Raw genomic sequence first — 24,095 nt, forward strand, 5'->3', positions numbered from 1 at the left:
TAAAGAGGATTATACTCAGTTCAGGAGACTCGGGAAAAAGATATCTCCTATGTAAAACAGATTGCAGATGAAGAATGAATGAGGCAGTTTATAATGACCTAAGGTTGAGACTTGTGTTTAGTTTTTCTTGGTGAATTTGCTTTCATTAATATGTGTATTTTTTTCATTAATACCTGCATGAAGTTCCAGCATATGTAAATTCCTCTTACAATAAGCCTCAACCATAAAAAGTATTCACTGTGTTGAAGAGAGAAACTACCTAGGAGGAAAGCCTGGTTTAGAATAAACACAGTCCCCCTTTTTTCCATGTAACTATGAAGAAGGTAAACACACCAGGCTCACTTACGGAGAAACTCCCAAATAAATATTTGTCTTTATGACTTCACAGCCCGAGATGTCAAGATCATAAAACCACTGGAAGATGTGGAAGTGAATGAATATGAGAGTGCTTCTTTCATCTGTGAGATCTCACACGACGAGGTGGAAACCCAGTGGTACAAAAATGACAACAAGCTGAAGATTTCCGACAACATCAAAATGCGGCAGGATGGTAGGAGGAAAAAAAATGGGGATTTTGGTCTGGAATTGTGTGGAAACCCAGGGCATTGGGAATATTTCTCTGTCTGCTCTGGGGTGCCCTGACCCCCAGGGGAACACTGACTCTGACCCTCATTCATGGAGAAAGTTTCCCAGACTTCAAGACAGATTGGAATCCACAAAAGTGTGCAACAGATTATAGAGAGCAGTGTAGGTGTGTCACTTGGTGAGAAATTGAGGGTTTGGGGGTTTTAGTGTGTTGTGGATGGCAGCAAGATGGAGGGCACAGGGTGTCATCCTGAGTTTCTTCTTCATGCTGCTTCTTCCTCCTTCTCCATGGGTTTGGGTGGCATTTTGTAATTGGGCAGAAAAGTCCCCATTGCAGCTCTGTGGGATCAGTTATTGGGTTAAAAGGGAAAATAATCCAGGTGTCAGTTCTTAAGGGGATAGTTTAGTCTGAAAAGCCCTTGGAACAAGAGACTGTTGGCCATTTTGTGCCTTCTAATGAAAAGCTGCTGAACTCCCAACAGTGAGACTGTTTTACTGATAAGAAATAATAAACACCTGAGTGTGAACATGAAATAACATCTCAAGTGCCTTCAGTCCAGACGCAGAGAAACCCACACCTGGAACCACCACAGAATGTGGGTGGGATAGAGGAGGGGCTGGCATGGGAGACTAGAAAATGGGGTTTTGCTCTGGGATATCTGAGCTGTGTTTGTGTGTCTGTTCCCAGGAAAAACCTATTCCCTGACATACGCACGTGTCCAGGTCGAGGATGCGGCAGAGATCAAATTCGTAGCAGAAAAAGCAGAATCTCGTGCTCACCTGACTGTAAAAGGTAATTCTGCTGTTCATGCCAGCACTGCTTCTACTCTCTCACATTACACACCAATTCACTTCCCTCACTTTGCACGTGAGGGTTAAAAAAGTCCTACAGTCTTCAGAGAAAGAAAACCTGCCTACTTTGCTGTCTGGTAAATATCAGGTGGGAGTTTATTTTGGCTTAATTCCAGTTTAATTTTCTCAGGAGGTTGGATTTGCACCTTTAGAAATTTAAAGTTGTGTGTGAAATTTGAGGCACAAAAAGCTGTAGCTTGACTTTTTCTTGCATTTTCACTTTCTGGTGTATGTTGTAACAAAACCCAGCATTTTTGGATATATTTAACTAAAACAATGTGATAGAAGGAGAGAAAAGGAGGATGTTTGAATTTGAAAAGGAGGATGCACTGCTGAGGAGCTCAGGAAATTGGAAATCAGTCCCTGGTTTTGCTGTAGTACTGCTGTGAGGTGTTGAGGAAAAACCACCTGTTACTTCTGCAGTTCAGCCACTCCAGCGGTAAACCATGGAGAGAAAGTTTCCCTTTAAATAACTCTAAAAGGGAAACTTTAAGAGTTTTTAAGAAAAAATAACAAATTTGTTAATTGAGTGCTCAGCCTAGCAGGGATTCCTTTCATCATCCAAATTACTGAAAATGAAAGAAATATTGCTAGTGAGAGCAATGGAGACTGTACTGATGGCTCCATTTCCTTTGCCCTCCTAGAGCTGCCCGTGAAAATCGTGAAGCCCTTGCGGGATAAGATCGCCCTGTGGAAGCACCGGGGGGTCCTGGAGTGCCAGGTGTCCCGGGCCAATGCCAAGGTCAGGTGGTTCAAAAAGGACAGGGAAATTCACCCTGGTGTGAAATACGAGATCGTGAGCGAGGGCGTCTATCGCAAACTCGTCATCAACGACGCCGACTACGAGGATGAGGACACGTACACCTGTGATGCCTTCGATGACAGAACCAGTGCTAATTTCTTCGTTGAAGGTAGAAAACCTCTTTTTTTCACCCCTAGGATTCATTGGGAGGAGGATGACCTGACTCATTTGTTGTTTACGTTGGAAAGGATTGGCTGACTCCCTTGTTGTTTGCTTTGGAAACACAATACTGTTTAAAAATGAATTTTAATTCATGTTATTTTTTCTGAAGTCCATTGGTGTTCAATCCTTTTACGCACAGGAACATGCTGAAAAATTATTGTATGGTATATTCTCCTAAGGAAAATGAGGGAATTCCCATTCCAGAGACATTTATCAAATGTATTGGATAAAGTCTGTTTTTCACATAAATGTTGCAGGTCCTTTTATCAACATTTCATTCCAATGAACCTTCTTTTCCATTTTATTGTATTACATATTTGATACCAGGATAGGAAGGTGACTTTAGAATTAAGACTAGGAATCAAGAGATATAGATTCACTTTCTGGCCTGTGACCAGCAATGTGTGTTTGCTTTCATACAGAATAAAAGATGTTTTAAGGCCTTTTGAGTTCATAAGTGCAGAAAAGATGTCTTGAGTGGTCAGGCTGATAATGGAAAAGCTTTCATGACTCCTAAATCCCTGCTGTCTTGTTCCATTCAGAGCAAGCCATTAATATTGTAAAAGAATTGTGTGATGAGGACGTGACTGAGCCTGAAGAAGCCAATTTTGAATGTGAGACATCCATTCCATCTGTGAAACCTGCCAAGTGGTTCCTGAAGGGAGCAGCCTTGCAGGCTGGCAGAAACATCATCATGCAGCAGGAAGGCACCATTCACAGGCTGACAATAATCAAAACAAGTGTTGATATGACAGGCACCATCCAGTTCTCCATTGGCAAATCCAAATCCACAGCAAACCTGCTCGTCAGAGGTAATGTGATTTTTAATATATATCATGTGAATCAGAACCAAGATCTTCCCTTTCACAGTAGCTGGGAAGTAATTTGTCATAAATATTCTCTGTTCTGGGCTGGATTCTTGGAAATGCATGTGTACCTGGAAGATGTGTTTGATTCCCAGCTGCAAGTTGGGAGCAATGCTGGATGTACCAACTGAGCCAGAAATGTCTTAGGAAGGGATCTGATTAAATGACTTTGGTGTCCCTGGTATTCAAATCTGTCAAGCTAAAACTGGTTTCTGTTATATTTTTATTCACTTGACTTTACCAAGGAGGACAAAACAGATGAAATTTGCCAGGAGAGTTTATTTTGTCCCGTTTATGAGCTGGACAAGTTTGATAGCTCATTTACTTAATTCATTTTGTCATTGACTTGATGTAGGACAAAGCCTCAGGCTTTTTATCTTCTGCTGTCACCATGGTAAATCTCTTCAATCACGTCCTGAAGTCCTTGTTTTGTCTTTCATTTACTCTTACTTGAATGAAAACCTCAATTAGAGAGCAATTCAGCAAGCACTGAGCCAGAAGTGGACCTTGAATTTGGTGGTTAATACACAGTATTATCTTACAGAAATCAGCTTTCCTTATAGATCATCGTGCTGTGGTAGCTTCAAAGCACATGAGACCTCTTAGAGATACTTGTAGCAGGACCTGAGCAGTTCATAAAACAGAAACTCATATATGAAATTAATGGGCATGAAATACAGATTAAAATCTTCCTCTTCTTTAGATTGATCCATTTTTCTTCCCCACCCCTGCTTGGCAGATTACCACATCCAGATCACCAGGAAGCTGGAGGACAAGACCGTCCTGGAGCGGCACTCAGTCATCCTGTCCTGTGACTTCAGGCCTTCCCCAAAGCACGTCAAGTGGTTCAAGGGCCAAGAGCTCATTGAGCCCTCAGAGAAGTACAGAATCAAGAGGGACCAGTACTCAGCAGAGCTGAAGATCATGAAGGTGAAGCCCCGGGATGCTGGTGTGTACAAGTGCAAGGCTGGCATCGCCGAGACCGAAGCCACGCTGAGCGTTGAAGGTACGGGAGGTTTGCAGCAGCAGGGCTGGCCTGCTGGTGGTCTTTATGATCCTCTGCTTCACTCAAGGTTCCCTCTCCTGAGGAGAGGTAGATTCCCACAGTTATCTTCTGATTTTATATAAATGCAGCGTCACACGCAAACTGCTGATTCCCCAATCCTGAAATCCATCTCCTGCTGTGAAGTTGGTAATGCGTGTGGGAGGGCAGCATCTGGGTAAGGCACAAGTTAACATTTGTCAAGGCACATCGTTGTCCATTTCATACAAGGAATTAGACCTCTGGGGCTTTCACCTAAAAATATCCTTTATATTCAACTACTACAGGCCTCCAGTTCTGGTCATCTTGGCTGTGGTTTTCATTTTCTGACATCTGAGTCAGCATGTCTATCTCCCATTGTTATACATTTGTATTGTTATACATCTGTATACGTTTGTCTACAGATATATTTTATATAAAATATATTTTATATAAAAAATAAATATATATATAAATATATTTTATAGCTACTGTTATATATCTGAATACAATAATTATTCATAGTGATGTTCTGCCCCATCCGTTCTGGGCATGGAATTTTTTTTTGCCAGTTCTTCCCTTCAGGTGACACTGCAAGAAAAGATGTTCACTGTGTCACTTCTAGAAAGACTTGGAGCTGAGCTACAGAACCATTTCCAAAAGTCCAGGGAGCAGCTCTTGGTAGCAGTTTGGCTTTGCAGAGGTTCTTCATTGAATGTGTTGTCAGACATTGAAATTAAATACTCAGGGCAGTGGTGATGTCAGCATCTCTGGAGGGATTGAAAATTTTTGGGGATGTGGTTTCAAGATGACCTTGGCAGTGCTGGGGGAATGGTTGCACTCAGTCTTAGAGGTCTTTTCCAACCTGAATGATTCTGTGACTCCATTCTATCCAAACAAATATATATATTAAAAAAGAAAATGAAGTAATAGTCCCAAACCCTCTTCTGAGTTATCCCATCCTTGAAAACAGCATTCCAAGAATGGAGAAGCTGCAAGGACAATTCTGTGCCCAAGGACTGGAAAAGAAAGGAATCAAAATCTCTTGCTCCCTAAACCTAAGCAAGTTGCTTACGCTCTTTTGTACTTTGCCTTTGTGGCCAAAATCATTGTCTTCATCTCATCCTGTGTGTCACAGTTTCCCTGGAAATGAGGGACAATTCAGTTAAAATGTGTTTGTTTGTGCAGTGATGAGCACACAGGAGTTGGAGCTCTGTGTGATGCTTAGGGTCACTGTAACATCATTTTAGAAAAAAAGATACGTATTTTTAAATACAACACAAACAAAACCTCCAAACTGATTTATATATAAAAAGAGAACTGAGGGTTCTAGACAGTTTTAATTAGCCTTTTTAATAGGGTTATTTTTTTCTCCTGAAGCAAATGCAGAACCAAGTAAGTGAAACATGGGGACCAAAGTGTGCAGGAGACCAAAACAAATAATCTAATAAACTCCATGAAATTCTTTATGATAACAGGTGATTTATGATGATGGTGGTGTGTGGAAACCCAGGGCACTGGGAATATTTCTCTGTCTGCTCTGGGGTGCCCTGACCCCCAGGGCAGCACTGACTCTGACCCTCACTCATGGAGAAAGTTTCCCAGACTCCAAGATAGACCAGAATCCACAAAAGTGTGCAACAGATTATAGAGAGCAGTGTGGGTGTGTCACTGGGTGAGAAATTGAGGTTTTGGGGTTTTTAGTGTGTTGTGGATGGCAGCAAGATGGAGGGCACAGGGTGTCATCCTGGGTTTCTTCTCCATGCTTCTTCTTCCTCCTTCTCCATGGGTTTGGGTGGCATTTTGTAATTGGGCAGAAAAGTCCCCATTGCAGCTCTTTGGGATCAGTTATTGGGTTAAAAGGGAAATAATCCAGGTGTCAGTTCTTAATTGGATAGTTTAGTTTTAAAAGGCCTTGGAACAAGAGATTGTTGGCCATTTTGTGCCTTCTGATGAAAAGCTGCTGAACTCCCAGCAGTGAGACTGTTTTACTGATAAGAAACAATAAACACCTGAGTGTGAACATGAAATAACATCTCAAGTGCCTTCAATCCAGACCCAGAGAAACCCACACCTGATCCCTCTTGGTTTCCCTCAGCCCGCAACGTAGAGGTCCTGAAGCACCTGCAGGACGTGGAGGTTGAGGAGGACAGCTGTGCCGTGTTCTCCTGCGAGCTGTCCCACGATGATGAGGATGTGGAGTGGTTCCTCAATGACACCCTCCTCTACACCAACAACTTCAATGACATCAAGAACGTGGGCAAGTGCTACACGCTGACCATGAAGCAGGTGAAGCCTGAGGATGCTGGCACGGTGACAATGAAGTCAGATAAGGTGTCGGAGACTGTGCGGCTCAAGGTGATAGGTGGGTCCAGATTGTGCTCCTGAATGAAAATAAGAGGTGCAAATGAGCCATTATTTACCAAATCCATGGGGATTTGTAAGCAGGATCCAATCCTGCTTAATAGATAAAAAGTTGAGCGGTTAAATATGGGCCATGAGGATGGTGAAGGTCTAGAGGGGAAGCCTTGAGAGGAGCAGCTGAGGTCACTTGGTTTGGTCAGCTGGAGAGACCTTGCTGTGGGCTTCAACATCTTCATGTGAGGAGAAGTGGAAGGGCAGGTACTGATCTCTTTACTCTGGTGGTCAGTGGCAGGACTTGAGGAAACAGCTGGGCCTGAGTGATGGGAGGTTTATGTTGGATTTCTGGAAAAGGTTCTTCCCCCAGAGGGTGGTGGGCACTGGACAGGCTCCTCAGGGCATGGGCATGGTCCCAAGGCTGCCAAAGCTCCAGGAGTGTTTGGACAATGCCCTCAAGGACAGTGTGGGTTTGTTGGGGTGTCTGTGCAGGGACAACTGTTGGACTGGATGATCCTTGTGGGTCACTTCCAACTCAGGATATGCTGTAATTCTGTGGTTTTTAATACATCAGTTCTGGAGCTGGATTCAATCAGCCATGAGAAGACAGTTTCCTGCTGTCCTTCATATGTCTGGAAGCTCGGTCACACAACTGAGATTTTGTGGTTTAACACCTTCTTGGGCACCCTCAGCGAGTGTGCAAGTGACTACCAGCTGAGTGGGGCAGGTGACATGCCTGGGGGTTGAGGTGCCATCTGGAGGGACATGGACATGCTCAAGAAGTGAGATCATGCGAACCTCTTGAGGTTCAACAAGGCCAGTGTGAGTGCTGCACCTGGGTCAGGGCAGCCCCTTGTGTCAACACAATCTTTGGATGAAGGGATTTGGAACAGGATGAAGGATTGAGAACAGGATGAAGGAATTGGCTGTGCTAGAGGGTGATACTGGTTTAGGTTCTGCATTGGTATCAGCAATATTGCCAAGGGTTTATTAATGTCTCTAAATATTTGATAGCAACTGGAAGTGTCACAAACATCCTGGTTGTTCTCTGTTTTGCCTCTTGACCTTCAGAGAAACCTGCTGTCTTCATGAAATCCTTGGATGATGTTTTCGGTGAGGAGCGAGGAGTGATCAAACTGGAATGTGAGGTCTCCAAGGAGAAGGTCAAACCTGTTTGGAAAAAGGATGGTGTGAAGATCACTTCTAGCAAGAAGTATGAGGAGATACAGTCTGGGAAGACTCTGTGCCTCCTTATCCATGAGCTGGAAAAGGCAGATGCAGGGTTGTACACCTGTGACATCGGCACTGATGTTGCCAAATCAAAGGTCAGCGTTCAGGGTAAGTGTTGTAAACAGTGGCCTCTCAAGGAGTGTTAAAAATATGAATGGGTTTTTTCCCATGGGCTCTCACCTGTTCCTGAACAAATCTCACACACTATTGTGATGTCTGAGCAATTCTGTTAAATTTGATGTAAGTATATCTGGGGTTTCTAAGTGAAAATCAGATGTCAGAAATGTAGTGACAATATTTCCTTCCTGAACATCCCTGAAGTGCAAAAATCCTCCCAAAAAAGCAAAAATTTCTCAAAATAAAAATCCCAACCAGCAAAAAAAAAAAAAAATTACCCAAGCAGCCTGTTTCTGTTTTGAGCTATTGTAGGAACACAAAAGCAGGACAATATCTGCTGAGGAACCCAGCTGTTCAGCCTGTCCTCTAACCCTTGTGTCAGCCTGAAGGACAAAGAATTGTTCGTGACTTCCAAACTCATAATGTTAATGAGAAAAAAATTGATTTTGTCTGGTTTGAACATCAGGAGTAACAAGTCAAAAAACTGAAACATCTTATTTCTCCTATCATGGAGGAGAACCTTACCCATTGTCCCAGAGGCTTCTTTTCTGACAGCTTTTCTCTTCTCTAACTCATTAAATCTTGAATCTTCTCCACTGAGCTGTTCTTCATTCCATCCTTCCTGTGCACAACCAGGAGATTCACATTTCTCTTTTTGTACAACTTTGAGATGATTCTTAGCCTGAAAAATCCTTCCCATGTCACAGCCATCTGTGAGGAATACAGTGGTATTCTGTCAGTCTAGCAGATAAACCCCTCTTCTGAGTTAAAAACACCATTACTCTACTCACGCCTATCATAAAAGCATTTTTAACTTGTATTAATGCAATTTTCATTCTCCAGAACTGAACATTGGTATCACCAAAAGGCTCAAGAACACTGAAATCCAGGAGGGAGAAGATTGCACTTTTGAGTGCATTTTGTCCCACGAAAGCATTGACGACTTCAACTGGACCCTGAACGGGAGAAAAGTGGAAAGTGGGGGGAGGTTTAAAGCTTCCAATGCAGGTCGGAAATACACACTGAGTATCAAAAATGTCACTCCTGGTGACGCTGGGGAAGTCATCTTCACTGCCCGTGGTCTCTCCTCCAAGGCTTCCCTGCTTGTGAAAGGTAAAGGGATCAGAAAAGTCCTTGATGTGTTTTCATAGGGTTTGCCAGCAAACACTTGTTATGGTCTGAGTCAACAGCAACCTCCCTTGTGAGCCTTGAAGAGCTGAGATATTCCCTTAAAAGAATTCTCCTTTGCCTTTCTTGTGAGCCTTGAAGAACTGAGATTTTCCCTTAAAAACAAATGAAGTGCTGAAACTTGTAATAGATATTTGAGAACTGACTACACTATGTAGTGTGTACAGATAATTACAGTCCAGACTGTGCACCAGTCCACCAAGGTTCCCAGGTGGTCAGTGGAGAGAAGAGATTAGTAATTTTCAGACATGGGTCATAATCTGTAGTTAGTAATTTTCCATAGAATCAGGAAATCCCAGAATGGCTGGGGTTGGAAGGAACCTTCCATTATTTTATTCCAACCTTGCACAGGGTGCCCAGAGCAGCTGTGGCTGCCCCTGGATCCCTGGAAGTGTCCAAGGCCAGGTTGGATGGGGCTTGGAGCAACCTGAATAGTGCAAAGTGTCCCTGCCCATGGCAAGGGCTGGCACTGGGTGATCTTTGAGATCCCTTCCAACCGAAGCCATTCTGGGATTCTAAGATTTGAATTGCAAAAAACCCCAACCATATAGAGATGATTTTCATTCAAAGATTTTTATTTTTTTTTTAATCTCTGCAGAAAAACCCACTGAGGTTACAAAACAACTGGAGAATAAAACATCCCCAGCAGGACAAGACATCAGCCTGAGCTGTGAGCTGTCCAAAGCTGATGTGACCATCAGGTGGTACAAGGATGGCAAAGCAATCAGGAAAAGCCAGAAGTACGACCTGCAGCAGGAGGGGACACGAGCCACTCTCATCATCCGAGACTCCACGGTCAAGGACAGTGGGGAGTACACCTGTGAGACTGAGACCTCCAAAACTACAGCCAGGGTCACAGTGCAAGGTCAGCTGAAGGGTGCAGAGGGGCTGGCAGGCTCAGAGGTTGGGTGTAAATGCCTGCAATCATAGATTTCTTCTCCTCCATCTCCCTGGACACAATCGATTTTTAGATTTTTTAAAAAATCATTGATTAAAAGCTTAAAAAATTAGATCTGAAAAAACATATTTTGGATGCTGAACAATCTTATGGGCTCTGTAACCAGCCAATCAAAACTGGCCATTTGGCCATTTGAATTATTCTGTTTTGAATATGAGTGATGAAAGCTGTCTGCAAGAGGAGACCTCACCAGTCCATGGACCATGGCATTAAAATTCCCTGGAGATATTTCACCTGATATATCATGTGACAGGAGGTGGACCTGGTGATCTTAGAATCATTCCATCTGATGGGATGAGAGGAAATGGTCTCAAGTTTTAGATTAGATGTAAGAAGAAATTCCTTCATGGAAAGGGTGGTTAAGCATTGGAAGAGGATGCCCAGGGAAGTGGTGGAGTCACCACCAGTGGGGAGATTTAAAAGATATGTAGATGTGGTTATTTGGAATATGGTTTGATTAAGTTAATAGTTGGACTTGGTGATCTTAAAGTCTTTTTCAGCCTAAATGATTCTGTGATTATTTTTTTGATGATTCTATGAGTTGGAGCAGAGAGGATCCAAGATGATTCTGGACGCTCAGGACTAGTTTGGGTGACAAATCTGTCTCGGTCCTTTTTTAAAATTATTTCTTTTTCCTTCCAGAAAAACCTAATTATTTTGTCAAGGAGCTTTCAGACCTGAAAGTGGACGAGAGTGGAACTGCAGTTTTTGTGTGCCAGAGTGAGAGAGCTGCATCCTCTGTGGTCTGGAGGAAAGGCATCGCTGAGCTCAGGGCTGGCAGGAAATACGAGATGACACAGAAAGGACAAGTCCTCCAGCTGACCATCAAGAACCTGGAGAAAAGTGACAGTGACACTTACAGCTGTGACATTGGGGATGCCCAGTCCAGAGCCAAGCTAACTGTGCAAGGTATGGATGAGAGGAATGTGATTTACATCTCTTTATTGCCATGAGAAACGTTCACAGGCAGAGCTGTAAATTTCTGGTTCTGTCTCGCTCAGGATGGCAGGAACATGTGGCCAAAAATATGGGAATATAGAGCAGTTGGAGTTTTTTGGGTGTGATTTAAAGGTTCATATGAGGGGAGAGATTGATGTTCCTGTGTGAACATAAACCTGCAGAGCAGTTTGAAGCAATTACACCTGAAGTATTTTGGGTGTGATTTAAATTTCCCCCCAAAGGCTCATGTGAGGGGAGAGATTGGTGCTCCTGTGTGAACATAAAATGGATGGGATTCACAGTTCCTGCTGTTGGATGAGGGAAGATTATCCTGCCTTCATGGTTTTCTCCATATCCCTTGATTCTTCTTCCCAGGCATGGTTCTGAAAAGGTGGTGGAAAAATAGAATGGTCCATGGAATAATGGAATGGGTTGGATTGGAAGGGACCTTAAAGATCATCCAGTTCCACCTTCAACTATCCCAGGATATTCCAAGCCCTGTCCAGCCTGGCCCTGGACACTTCCAGGGCTTCAGGGGCAGCCACAGCTTCTCTGGACCTCCCCACCCTTACAGGGAAGAATTCCTTCCCAATATCCCACCTAACCCTGCGCTCTGGAGAAATGGTTCACGAATGAGAAATGATTCAAGAATGATCAGATGGAGGTGCAGCAGCAGTGTCCACTTGCTTATTATTGTATTTTTTAAAGACAATGGGGTAAAGTCAGACTCCTCCTCTGATCATCTGTTACAGCATCCTCAAGAAGCAAAGAAATGTGTTTAATCCCCATCATAATCTCAGACTCTGACCTGCCTGAATTCACTCTGAGTTTTTTAACAGCAGCTTTTCTAAATGAAAAAAAAAAACAAACACTTCTCTGTCACAAACATCTAAGTAAAACAGCCCTGTGCTGGTTTTGTAAGTAGGAGGAACATCAGAGATATTTTTGTATACAGTGCTAACCTTATTTTATATATATTTATAGTGAGGTTTATCTTTGTATGTATGTTTATATTTATATATTTATTTTTAGTTAGGGATGCATCTGTCTATAGGAGGAGGTTTTCAGGGCAGATGTCGTGGGGTTTTTTTACCAAATCCACACAGACATTTTCTCCACTTCCCATTGTGTTAGGGCTTGGGCTGAACACAAAGAAAAGTGTGGGATCAGTGGTCCTATCCCATAGAAAGGAAGTTATTTTTGCTGTAGAAAATCAGCCAGGTTGTCAAGGGAGAGATAATTTCTTGATGATGTTTAGAGCCAAGTAATGCTGTCAGAGACTCCAAACTTTCCAGGGATTTCATTAGGAGGAAATTTACAGCCCTGAATTTGCATTGTCCTGGCTACTTGTTCTGCTTTATGTTTTCTGATGCTTTAAAGTTGTCTTTGCCTATTTTGGTGTGTGTCCTGTATGTTTTATCTTCCTGTGAGTGGGTTTTGTGGTCAATATTGGGGGAATTCTGTTTCAATCTTCCCTGTCATGAACGGGAAATCTTGGGAGCTTCCCCCCGTCGATTTTCACGCCAGAAACCGAAGATTGCAGTAATTGATGTATTTATGTTCCTTTCAGGCCAGAAAGTGCTAATAACAGAAGACCTGGAGGATGTCACTGTGTTAGAAGGAGAATCTGCCATGTTCAAGTGCAGAATCTCTCCCGTAGACTGTAGCAGAGTGCAGTGGTTTTTGGATAAAACCCCACTCCATACCAATGAACTTAATGAGATCCAGTCCCAGCCTGGTGGATATCACCTGCTGACGCTGAGAAAGCTCTCCCTGAAGGACTCGGGGGTCATTACATTTGAAGCTGGTGATAAGAAAACATCTGCCAGTTTGGTTGTTAAAGGTAAATCCATCATCACAACTGCAGGAGAGGAAATGATGAGCGGAAATGAGCGGGGTTGATGTGGGTAGGTGGAAAAACAAAGGAGCAAAACTGCTAAAAAAATTAGCACCATTGTATATCTGTGCATTTTCAAGAATAACATTAATTATGTAATGAAATTATGGCTGGAGGATGAACTCTTTGTAATCCTAGACAACTCTTGGAGTGTTTATTTGATTTAGTTCGGAATGTTATAATGCTGATACAGTGGATGCCCCATTCAGTTTTCCTCAATCTGATAAGGTGATAACTCATGAGGAGAAACCAATTAATTCAATGAAAAAACAAAAAGAGCAACCAGTAAGTTTTAAATTCAGTTTTCATTGTTTGAAAGGAAACATTGCACGTGTGTTCTCTGCTATTCATTGTTGACAATGGATTGTTTTCTCTGGAGGAGTTAAACTGAGGTAAAACTGCAATGTTTGGTAGCAAAGATAAATAAATGAAACTAATGGCAGACAGCCCAAGAATGTGGGATTGGAGAGATGTTTCCTGACTGGAAATATAAATACTTCTCATGGCACAGAGATTTTAAACACACAGTCTTACTATGTCAGATCATATATCATTTTTTTTTCAAAATAACCACACTTATTTCAAAGAAATTTTCTTTTTACAAAAATTGAAAATTTGCCCAAATTTTGCTAAGCTGCAGAAACACAAATGGATTTCTTTTTCTTGAGGGAAAATGAAAGGTTTTATTTGCCAAAGGCTAATTATTGATGTTCTTCAACAGGAATATTTTCTTCTCAGTTTTTCCCAGATATCTTTTAACAGTTAAACAACACTTCAGAACATCACTGGTGCCTTCCTGAAGGCTTTATAGTCACAAATACCAAATAATTTATTACTAACCCTGACCTATGACTTTCATACAAGCAATCCTGGATCCAAATCTCACAGACTACTTGTGATCTGAGAATCCACACCTTTTCTGAACCATGTCAGATGGTTTATTTATATGGATCTAGAGAAGCCCTGTGTCTCCATAAAGGAGCTGGTTGATGCTGAAGTCACTGAGGGAAAGGATGTGAGCCTTCAATGTGAAACCTCCAGATCAGACAGCCCTGAGAAAGTGGTGCAAAGATAGGAAAAGCCTTAGGAATTCTTCCAAATGTAACATCAGGCAATCAGGATTTGAAGCCAAGGTTGTCATTCACAGGGCAGGAGAAAGAGACAGTGACAGATGTGAATGTGAGGCGGGAGCAGCCAAAAGTGGTGCAATTATTAATGTCAAGGGTAAGAACTTTTGGGGTGATTTTGGTCCTAACACTGAGCCTAGAGTGATTAATTGGAATTAAAAACTACACTGAAAAGGAACCTTGTGGTGTGCACTGAGATGTTCTCATCAAGTCATCTGGAAGAGCTTCCAGAGAGGTGGCAGAATGTGAAACAGGAGAATCCTTCATCTGAGGAGCTTTAGTGCCTCTGAGAATCATGGAATTCTAGAATGCTTTGGGTTGGAAGGTACATTATAGATTATCTCATTCCAAACCCCAAAAAAGAGAGCAGCAGGAGCACACCCCAGGCTGAGAGGTGATCCCCAGAAAGGATGGATCACTCCTGGAGCTGTCCCCAGTGATGGCTCTCCCCAAGGAGGGAGCTTTTTTGCACATTTGTCTGTGCAATTGCTTTAGGCAGCCAGATTTATTCAGAGCAATGCAATCAAAGAGCATCACTGGGCAGGAGGTGCTCTCCTGCTTGATAGGACATAGGGAGATGGTTTAAAGTAAAAAAGGGTTAATTTAATTAGATGTAATATTGTATTTGTGGGGTGCCCTGTGGCAGGGAGGAATGACTCTGACTCCATGTTCTCAGAAGGCTAATTTATTATTTTAGGATAGTATATTGTATTAAAGAATACTATGCTAAACTATACTAAATACAGAAAGGATACTTTCAGAAGGCTAAAAAGATAATAATGAAAACTCCTGACTGTTTTCAGAGTCCTGACACAGCTTGGCCCTGATTGGCCAAAGAGTGAAAACAACTCACAGCAGAATCCAATGAAACAATCACCTGTGGGTAAACAATCTCCAAACACATTCCAAAGGAGCACAACACAGGAGAAGCAAATGAGATAAGAATTGTTTTCCTTTTTCTCTGAGGCTTCTTAGCTTCCTAGGAGAAAAACCCTGGGTGAATGGATTTTTCAGAGAATATAAATGCCACAGATGTAAGGAAGAAGTTTATTGCAATGAGGGTGGTAAAACACTATAGGAGTTTGCCCAGAGAAGTGGTGGATTCCCCATCCCTGCAAATATTCAATATCAGGATGGGGTTCTGAGCTGCCTGGTCTGGTTGAAGATGTCTGGGCACATGGCAGGGGGGTTGGAATAGATGAGCTTTAAAGGGCCCTTTCAACCCAAAGGGTTCTGTGAGTCTATGATCTAAGACTGAGCTGTCTTTTGCTGTCTGAGCTGAGGCAAAACTTCTCTTCTTAGATGAGTCTTAACCTTGAGTTGGGTATGGGTTTTGTCTCATCCAGGTCAGAACCAGGCCCACCACATATCACTCTATAATTGCTCCTGCCTCTGTGAGCTAAATCTCTCTGTGAGTTAAATCACTGCCCTGGGCAGGTCTGAGCAGGTACAGGAGGATTTTGCAGGCACAGGCTGTGTTCTTGCAGACCAGAGGATGTCCTGTGTGCAGCTGGTGTTGCACACTTGGGATGGACTGATCAGAAGCTGTGTCTTGCTTGGGGAAGTCAGCAGGAACCAAAAAAAGGATGTGGGTTGCTGGAATGGTCAACCTGAACCCTAGAGCACCAAGTGGGAGGTCAGGCTGCTCACAGGATTTTTCCAGAGCACAAAGAACCAACTTGAGGCTGTGAAAGAAAGAGAAGACCTTGATGATGCAATGAAGAAGAGCTGGTTGTGAATGATCCCGATTTTCTGTAGCACAAGGATATTTTCCCAATATCCATCACAAAACAAAGATCCGTGTTGAGACCAGGAGGACTCCAATGGACAATTTTTCTGTTAGAAAAGAACCACCTTTGTAATGTTCCCACAACAGCCCCATTTTTCCCTTCACAGAGAAGGGTGTGGATGGATGTAGGATTTAAACACAGGGATTCAGGTCAAGGAGTCAAGTCATAAGGATGTCTACAAGGAATTTCACTGTAGAAATTGTAGAAATAGATGTGAAAACTTTCCTTTTTCTGTCAGAGTCGCATCAGAAGAGCAGAATGCAAAAATAGAAAATAGAAATTCAGTAGTCCTGTGACACAATTCAGTGTCCCAGACTGGAGGTATAAGGGGGACAGGATAATAGGGTGTAGATTTCCAACAACCACAGGCTTTGTGCAGTATCTGACTTGTATACTCTTAAGACAGCATAATTCAAGAATAATTTATTTTTTCCTTATCTGAACATTTCAGTTGAGTTTATTTTTCCTCCAAAAGTGCCTTCCCTACACAAGCTCACCTAAAAGCCTTGAATGGCAGAGCCTTCAGGGGAATCTCCACAGGGACCCTGCCACGTTCAGCTGTGCTTCCCTCTCTGTGTTTGCTCTGTGCTGGTTTTAAATCTGTGTTAATGCTGGACAAAAAAAGTACACTGTAGGGGTTTTTTATGATAAGAAATCAATACTGCTGGTCACAACAGAAAGTGCTTTGCCATTCCTCTGTGTGCTCTGTGTTGTGTGTGAGCTGACCTCAGTGAAGTTTTATGGTTTTTGTGCTGGTGGTCCAACTCTGAGCAGCCATCAGCAGCGCATTAACTGCAGTGCAGCATCTGCCACTGATGTTAGTAATGAATGCAGTAAGAGCAGCAGCATCTTCAGTGGTTAAAAAGAAAATAAGCATCTGGCCTCAGGTTTTGGGTTTTTTTCTGCTCTGAAGTGCTGGCAGCCAGATGTGAGATGTCAGCATCTGTTTACTCTTTGCTAATGCTTTTTCATTCCTGTGGTTTTCTGTTTCAAAAACAAAGTATGACTCTAAAAGAGAAAAGTAATTTCCAACCTCACGTGTTTCTTTTAACATTTCTGTTACTCCTTTTTTTTCAGAAGCACCAGTTCTCTTCAAGCAAGAGCTCCAAAATGAAGAAGCCAAAGAAGGAAAGCAGGTCAGGCTGACCTGTGAGCTCAGCAAACCTGGCACCCCAGTGAAGTGGATGAAGGGAGACACTGTTCTCTGTGCCAGTGAGAAGTATGAATTTAAGCAGCATGGGACTGTGGCAGAGCTCATCATTCGAGACGTGAAATCTGTGGATGCTGGGGACTACACCTGCAGTGCTGGGGAACTGAAAACCACTGCTCGGGTCAAAGTGAATGGTGGGTACACTTTGAGGCATTGCCACACTTAATCAGGTGCTTAATTAAACAAAAACCACATAACACTTCATTAGATCTGTTGAACAAAAATCACAGAACACTTCATTAGATCTATTAAACAGAAATCACAGAACACTTCATTTTGTTTTTTGTGGCAGTGCCATCTTTAATAAGTACATTTAAAGATAATATTTTACCCTTGTAGGCACCTGGATGTATTTCATTCATGTGATTTCATATTCTGTGTCTGGGGTTTTCAATCTGTAACTGGGGAAAAAAAAAGAAAATCAAGTGCAGAGGATTAATTTTCTCTGTGCTGCAGTTCCTGCCCTATCAGCTGTTTTACATAGCTGTATTAAAACTGGAGTTGGAGGTAGAGACCACTAGTACTGGAAAATAAGGATGTGAAAACATAAATTCAGCCCCTGGAAAACTGAAGGTGAACAAGTAATTAATAGACTCCAGACTCCCCAAAACATCCTTTCAAAGACTCTTAGTGCCATCTCCACTCTCCACTGCCCTTAAACAAATGCACTGCCTTTAGTAGTGTGTGCTGGAGAGGAAAGCAGGAGAAATATAGGGTATGAATGTTATTTCAGAGCCCTGAGGGAGCAGGGAATTCATTAGCTGATGGTGCCCAGAGCAATCTGAAAAGGTCCCTTTTTAAAAATAAAAGAAACTTGCCCCACATTTCTAGGAATCCACAGTGAGATGGTAACATCAGAGAGAGAGAGATTTATTCCTGCTCCCAGGCAGAATATCCTTGTGCCACACAGCCAGTGGAGGGCCTAGGGCTGCTCTGCTCACTTGGAAAAGGCCTGGATTAAAGAGGTGACAGCTCTCATGGGGGGAATTGATGCAGAGCAGATCAGGAGGGCCTGTCCTAACCCCTGGCTCTGTGTTCCAGCTGTGCCTGTGCTTTTCAAACAAGCCCTGGAGAACACGGCTGTGGAAGAAGGGAAATCCGTCTCCCTGCGCTGCGAACTCACAAAAGCTGATGCCACCACCGTGGTGTGGAAGAAGGGAGAAGCCACGCTCCAGGCAAGTGCCAAATATGAAATGAAGCAGAAGGGGACAGTGGCAGAGCTGGTGATTCATAATGCAGAGCCAGAAGATGCGGGAAGATACACCTGTGACACTGGAGACCAGGAGACCACAGCCCAAGTCCAGATCCATGGTAGGAATGAGACACCTGCTTGTGACCATTTGTTGTTGTTCTTGCCGTGGTCCTGCTAAACCTGGGCGCTTTCAGAGAGTGCTCAGGAGAACAAGGATCAGCACAAACATTCCTACCAAATCCATGGTAGGAATGAGACACCTGCTTGTGACCATTTGTTGTTGTTCTTGCTGTGGTCCTGCTAACCCCGGGCACTTTCAGAGAGTGCTCAGGAGGACAAGGATCAGCACAAACAAAAGGCAGCTCTGGCTAGGTCCATTCATGTTCTTTGTTTTTTGGGGTGATAACTTCATGCTAAAATGTATCAGTTAAAGATACTTGATAAAATAGTATTTTCTTCCCTATGAAGTGTCTGATGCTTTGGATAGAGGTGACTGTCCAAGCTCTAAGCCAAGAGGTAAGAAGGGTCTCAGCTGCACCTTTTATTGAAGAATATTCTGGTCTTCTTTCCACTTTCTCAACAAGTTTTTACATGTCTGTGACCAACAAGTTTTTACATGTCTGTGACCAAATTCCTCCTAACCCTGGGCACTTTCAGAGAGTGCTCAGGAGAACAAGGATCAGCACAAACAAAAGGCAGCTCTGGCTGGGTCCATTATGTTCTTTTTTTTGGGGGGGGGGATGATAACTTCATGCTAAAATGTATCAACCAAAGGTACTTGATAAAATAATATGTTTTCTTCCCTATGAAATGTCTCTTATGCTTTGGATAGAGGTGACTGTCCAAGCTCTAAGCCAAGAGGTAAGAAGGGTCTTAACTACACATTTTATTAAAGAATAGTCCATTCTTCTCTCCGCTTTCTCGACAAGTTTTTACATGTCTGTGACCAACTTTGGGCAGCAGAAGGATAATTATTTTGGTATTCTAGCTATTAGAAAATAATTGGGTTTTTTTTTTTTTGGTCCAAAACTCTTATTTCTACTGTAAATATCAGCAGACTCCTGGAGATGCAGGTAGGTCAGAGCTTCTTTTCTGCGTGTGCCAAGAGAATTTGAATTTGTGTTGGCTTTAAGTCCTTGAAGTGTGAGGTCACCAGGTGGTGACGATGCGCCTGAAGTAAACTGGGAATGCTTCACTCCTCAGCTGTGCCCGTGCTCTTCAAGGAAGAGCTGAAGCCCGTGGAAGCTGTGGAAGGTGGGACAGCCACCCTGAGGTGCCAGCTGGGCACAGAGGCCCCCGTGGAGTGGAGGAAGGGGCAAACTCTTCTCCGGGCCAGTAACAAGTACCAGATGAGGCAGGAGGGCACTGTGGCTGAGCTGCTGATCCACGACCTGGAGCCAAAGGATGCTGGAGACTATTCATGTCTAGTGGGGAACCAAAAAACCACAGCAGCTTTGTCAGTGAATGGTAAAAAGGCAGAAATAACCTGTGAAACTCCGGAGTGTTTTTGTCCACCTCTTTCTTCCTCCTCTCTGTACATTCCCTCACAACAACTTCCTTCATGTTCTGCTTCCACTGCTTTCTTCCATCCATTTGCTCGTTGTCACTCCTGTCCCCAATCTCATTTTCATTGTACCCATGTTGGATGTGTGTTGTGTTGTCTTCTCACCTTCCTTTCAGTGAAGGATGTTGTCCTGCATGTGTGTTTTCCTGAATTAGCTTGGAAACATAAGATTCCTTAGTATTTTCTGTTTCAAAGGGTTCATCATGTGTAACGATGAGAATGAGTTTGTCTCTCTTTATGCATGATCTCAGCCAAGGTCATGCTTTTGTTGATTCCCACAGAACAATTCAGTAGAGAATTTCTTTCCCACCCATGAAAAAAACAGGATGTGCTTAAGTATTGTGTTTGCAGGGTGCCCTGTGGCAGGAAGGAATGGTGAATCTGACTCCATGTTCTTAGAAGGCAAATTTATTATTTTATGATACTATATTATATTAAAGAATGCTATACTAAACTATACTAGAGAATACAGAAAGGATACTTACAGAAGTATAAAAGGATACTCAAAGGATACTTACAGAAGGCTAAAAAGATAATAATGAAAACTCATTACTCTTTCCATAGCCTCGACACAGCTTGACCATGATTGGTTATTAAGTCAAAACAATTCACATGAAACCAATTAAACAACCACCTATTGGATAAACAATCTCCAAACACATTCCACATGTGAGCACAACACAGGAGAAGCAAATGAGATAAGAATTGTCTTCCTTTTTCTCTGAGTCTTCTCAGCTTCCTAGGAGAAAATCCTGGCAAAGGGATTTTTCCAGAAAATACGACTGCCATACTTAATGGGTAAGGGTGTTGGAGTAAGGCTTAGGTAGGCACATGATAAATCATGCCTCAACCTCTGAGCGGGGTCTAGGGTGGCAATCCCTCTCCATTGTGCATCTCTCAGCCCTGCCAGTCCGTTTCAAGCAAGAGCTGAGGAACGAGGAGGCCACGGAGAGCGGGACGGCGACGCTGCAGTGCGAGCTGAGCCGGGCGGGCGGCTCCGTGCGCTGGAGGAAGGATGGGAAGGAGCTGGTCCCGAGCAAGAAATACCAAACACGGCGGGAAGGGCGCTTTGTCGAGCTGGTCATCCATGACCTGGACCTGACGGATGCTGGGAACTACACCTGTGTGTGTGGAGAGCAGGAGAGCACGGCTGCTTTGAGAGTGAATGGTAACCCTCCTACACACGTTTTTCTTTAAACACCAAAGGTATTGCCGGCCAGTACAAATCACAAATGGGATGGAGCTGCCAGGAACGTGCCTTGAGCTGTTTTATTTTCCAACATCAGTCTCATTCCATGGTTATGACAATGGGAAAATGCCATCAGCTCACATCCCAGGCAGCAGACCAAGAACTTAACATTACAACTTACTTTAAAAGTTCTTTGACCAAACCCACAAAGCAAAAGCACATTGACAGTCGTTCTATCCAACCACTATAAGCACACACACCTTTGGTTAAATAATGCTTGCTTATTTCGAATACAATACCTGCTTGTAAACCTTAAAACACAACACACAGAGCTTCATTATTAAGCCTAGAGCTTCCTAATACCTCACTAGATAAACTTTTCTGTAGCTTAGGGAGTTATTCTAGACAAGGGGTCATATTCTAGACAAGACCATTGTTCTATTTGTCCTTACTTTTCTACTTCTTACATAATTTTTCTGCTGACCAATCTCATGGCTACTGCTTAGCTCTAATCACAGTTCTGCTGTCTCTGAGGCCTGCCTTTTGCAGCTTTCCCAAAACCCTCTGATTTTAAGGATTCCCACACAAACATAGCAGTTTTGGCAGCATTCCTGGTCAACCAGAGTGTGATTTCTTAGGGTTTTTGTGTTCTTGGCTCTGTAGTGCCAGAGAGTTGCCCTATTAGGGAGTATTCTCTTGTGCTTTTTTTTTGCCTTGAGACAGCACCTGTGTGTTGTATATTGTTTAATTTATTTCTCTCTCCTCTAGGAGGTTTCACCCCCTCTTTCAATTGTACCCACCTAGAAACAGAGCATTTTTGATTGAGTGCACACACTGCAGCCCAGTAAGTCCAGTTAATTTCATTCTGGTGCTGATTCCTTCTCTGTTGGTGTTGCATCCTTCAGCCTTGCCTATCCTCTTCCAAGAAGAACTGGTGAACAAGGAAGCTACAGAGGGGGAGGCAGTCACTTTGCACTGCAAACTCAGCAAACCAGCCCCAGTTGAGTGGAAAAAGGGGAACACAGTGCTCAAGCAGAGTGAAAAGTACAAAATAGAGCAAGAAGGTCCTTTTTTGGAGCTGACAATCCAGGATTTGGATTTGGCAGATGCTGGGGATTACAGCTGTGTGTGTGGAGACCGACAGACTACAGCTGCTCTGGCAGTAAATGGTAAAAAAGAAATTCTCAGTACGTGTTCCAAGCCAGCCTGTGTAATTCCAAGATCTCTTCCTCTCTTACTTCTGCTTCCTCTGATCCCTGTGCACTTCCAATCCTTCTTTCTGCTGATTAATTTTCCTATCCTTTCTTCCTTCTCTCTTTATCTCCTTTCACCTGATACCTTCTTGATGTGCTTCCAAGGTGCTTTAGTCAAAAGACAAGTGGAGAACGGGTTCCCAACTCAACACAACCTCCCTAGTCCAGAATAACTTATTGTTTAGAAATTTTCCCATAGGAACTGACCTAAAAGTCGGAATAATATTGATTTTTTCTGACTTAGACCGTGGTACTTGTTGTTCCTAAGAGGAACAAATTTTCATTAACGTATGGTGCTACACAAGGACAGTCTTAATAAAAAATAGGCTTTTAATGCTGCTGGTATTCCCAGCTCTTTTTTTTTTTACCAATTTTGGCTTAATACTTCCCAAGCAAATATTTTATTTCTGCAAAAACCTGACAGCATGTTTGCAACTGCTCTGCTTTAAGGGACTCTTGTTTATAAAAATTCAGACAGTGCCATGAATCAGGCCCTTCTGTAGGACTCCTGCTTTTCTCAAGGGAAGCAAAATGCTCTGGCTCTGATATTGAAATACAGCCTCTAATTTTTTGTCCTTGATTTTATGGTGTATAAAGTAAAGGGTAGGTAATTTGTCAACTAATTTGCAGATAGACTTGAATTTAACGAAAGTTTTAAAGCAGGAGGACAGAAAAAAAAAATTAGACTGAATTATCTTTTGAAGGGTTAACCCTTTTGAAGGGTTAGAGGCTGCAGAAAAATTATGGAGGAACTAAATCCTGGAGGAGACCAAGAAGGTCTGGTGGCTCCAGGGAGATAAGAGAGGGATTGAGTAATGGATTCAGGCTTTCCCAGGGTTGATGCCATGTCCATGTTTGCTCTGCAGTCCTGCCTGCTCTTTTCACCAAGGGACTCACGGACAAAGAAGCCACCGAGGGTAAAATTGTCTCCCTGAGCTGTGAGCTGAACAAGGCTGCTGCTAATGTGGAGTGGAAGAAGGGCTTCAAGACCCTCAGGCCAAGTGACAAGTACAAAATGAGGCGGGAAGGTGTCGTGGCTGAGCTCACAATCCAAAATCTAGACACAGCGGATGCTGGGAACTATTCCTGTGTGTGTGGAGACCAGCAGACCATGGCAGTTTTAACAGTTCATGGTAAAACAAACAAAACAAGGCACATCCTGAAAGTAACTTCCCTGATTTCTCTGTTCCTTTGGGCAGACCCCTGGTTACCCTCCCATATCCTTCTTCAGCCAGACCTTTATCCACAGCTCACCAATGCCAGTGAAATGCATCCATTGGCATCCGTGCAGCTGGAATTTGTGGCATGAGAGGGATATTGGTGTCCAAGCTCAGAGTAAGGCAACCAGGGGCCTTCATTTTGGTTTTCTCTTTAAAGGTTCTTTATTACACTCCCCGTTGTGCTCAAGACAAAAATGGGTTGCTTCAAAGGGATTATATCTTAGGGATTTTAAGGTTTTGTAAAATTCCAAAAGGTTAGGTTATTTTGTGGAATCTTATGCCCATACTCCATTCCTGAGACAACAAAGTGCTTTTATGCCTACAGCCCAGTTGTCATGGAATTCAGTTGGTGTTCTGTGTAAAACAAGCCCAGAACTTCTAAAGGACAATCATTCTCAGGGAGAACTTTGATTTTTACTGAACCTGACATCTTTGAAAGGGTATGTCAGTTCAGGTGAAAATGCTTGTTTTCCCACCCATGTATTGAAATGAACAATTTCATTTCAAACTGACATTTAAAATGAAACTCCAGTGTTTCATTTTTTAAAAAAAAGTAAAATGTCTCTTTGTTTGTT

The 24,095-nt window shown here is 42.9% G+C and overlaps 1 protein-coding gene across 1 annotated transcript in view; it reads left to right on the forward strand.

Moving 5' to 3' along the window:
* The window catches only part of OBSCN (obscurin, cytoskeletal calmodulin and titin-interacting RhoGEF), a 195,780-nt gene that overhangs the window by 55,958 nt on the left and 115,727 nt on the right, over positions 1-24,095 (forward strand). Inside the window, exons 23-39 of the mRNA XM_059466521.1 lie at positions 389-550; positions 1,274-1,378; positions 2,082-2,348; positions 2,944-3,213; positions 4,007-4,273; positions 6,387-6,653; positions 7,718-7,984; positions 8,837-9,106; positions 9,780-10,046; positions 10,782-11,048; positions 12,649-12,921; positions 16,970-17,236; positions 18,144-18,413; positions 19,498-19,761; positions 20,760-21,026; positions 21,953-22,216; positions 23,167-23,433. Of these exons, the coding sequence (XP_059322504.1) occupies positions 389-550; positions 1,274-1,378; positions 2,082-2,348; positions 2,944-3,213; positions 4,007-4,273; positions 6,387-6,653; positions 7,718-7,984; positions 8,837-9,106; positions 9,780-10,046; positions 10,782-11,048; positions 12,649-12,921; positions 16,970-17,236; positions 18,144-18,413; positions 19,498-19,761; positions 20,760-21,026; positions 21,953-22,216; positions 23,167-23,433 (4,281 nt within the window). The remainder of the gene's footprint in view (positions 1-388; positions 551-1,273; positions 1,379-2,081; positions 2,349-2,943; positions 3,214-4,006; positions 4,274-6,386; positions 6,654-7,717; positions 7,985-8,836; positions 9,107-9,779; positions 10,047-10,781; positions 11,049-12,648; positions 12,922-16,969; positions 17,237-18,143; positions 18,414-19,497; positions 19,762-20,759; positions 21,027-21,952; positions 22,217-23,166; positions 23,434-24,095) is intronic.

Source organism: Ammospiza nelsoni, chromosome 1, assembly GCF_027579445.1.
Source record: "Ammospiza nelsoni isolate bAmmNel1 chromosome 1, bAmmNel1.pri, whole genome shotgun sequence".
In the NCBI taxonomy this organism is placed as follows: Eukaryota; Metazoa; Chordata; class Aves; order Passeriformes; family Passerellidae; genus Ammospiza; species Ammospiza nelsoni.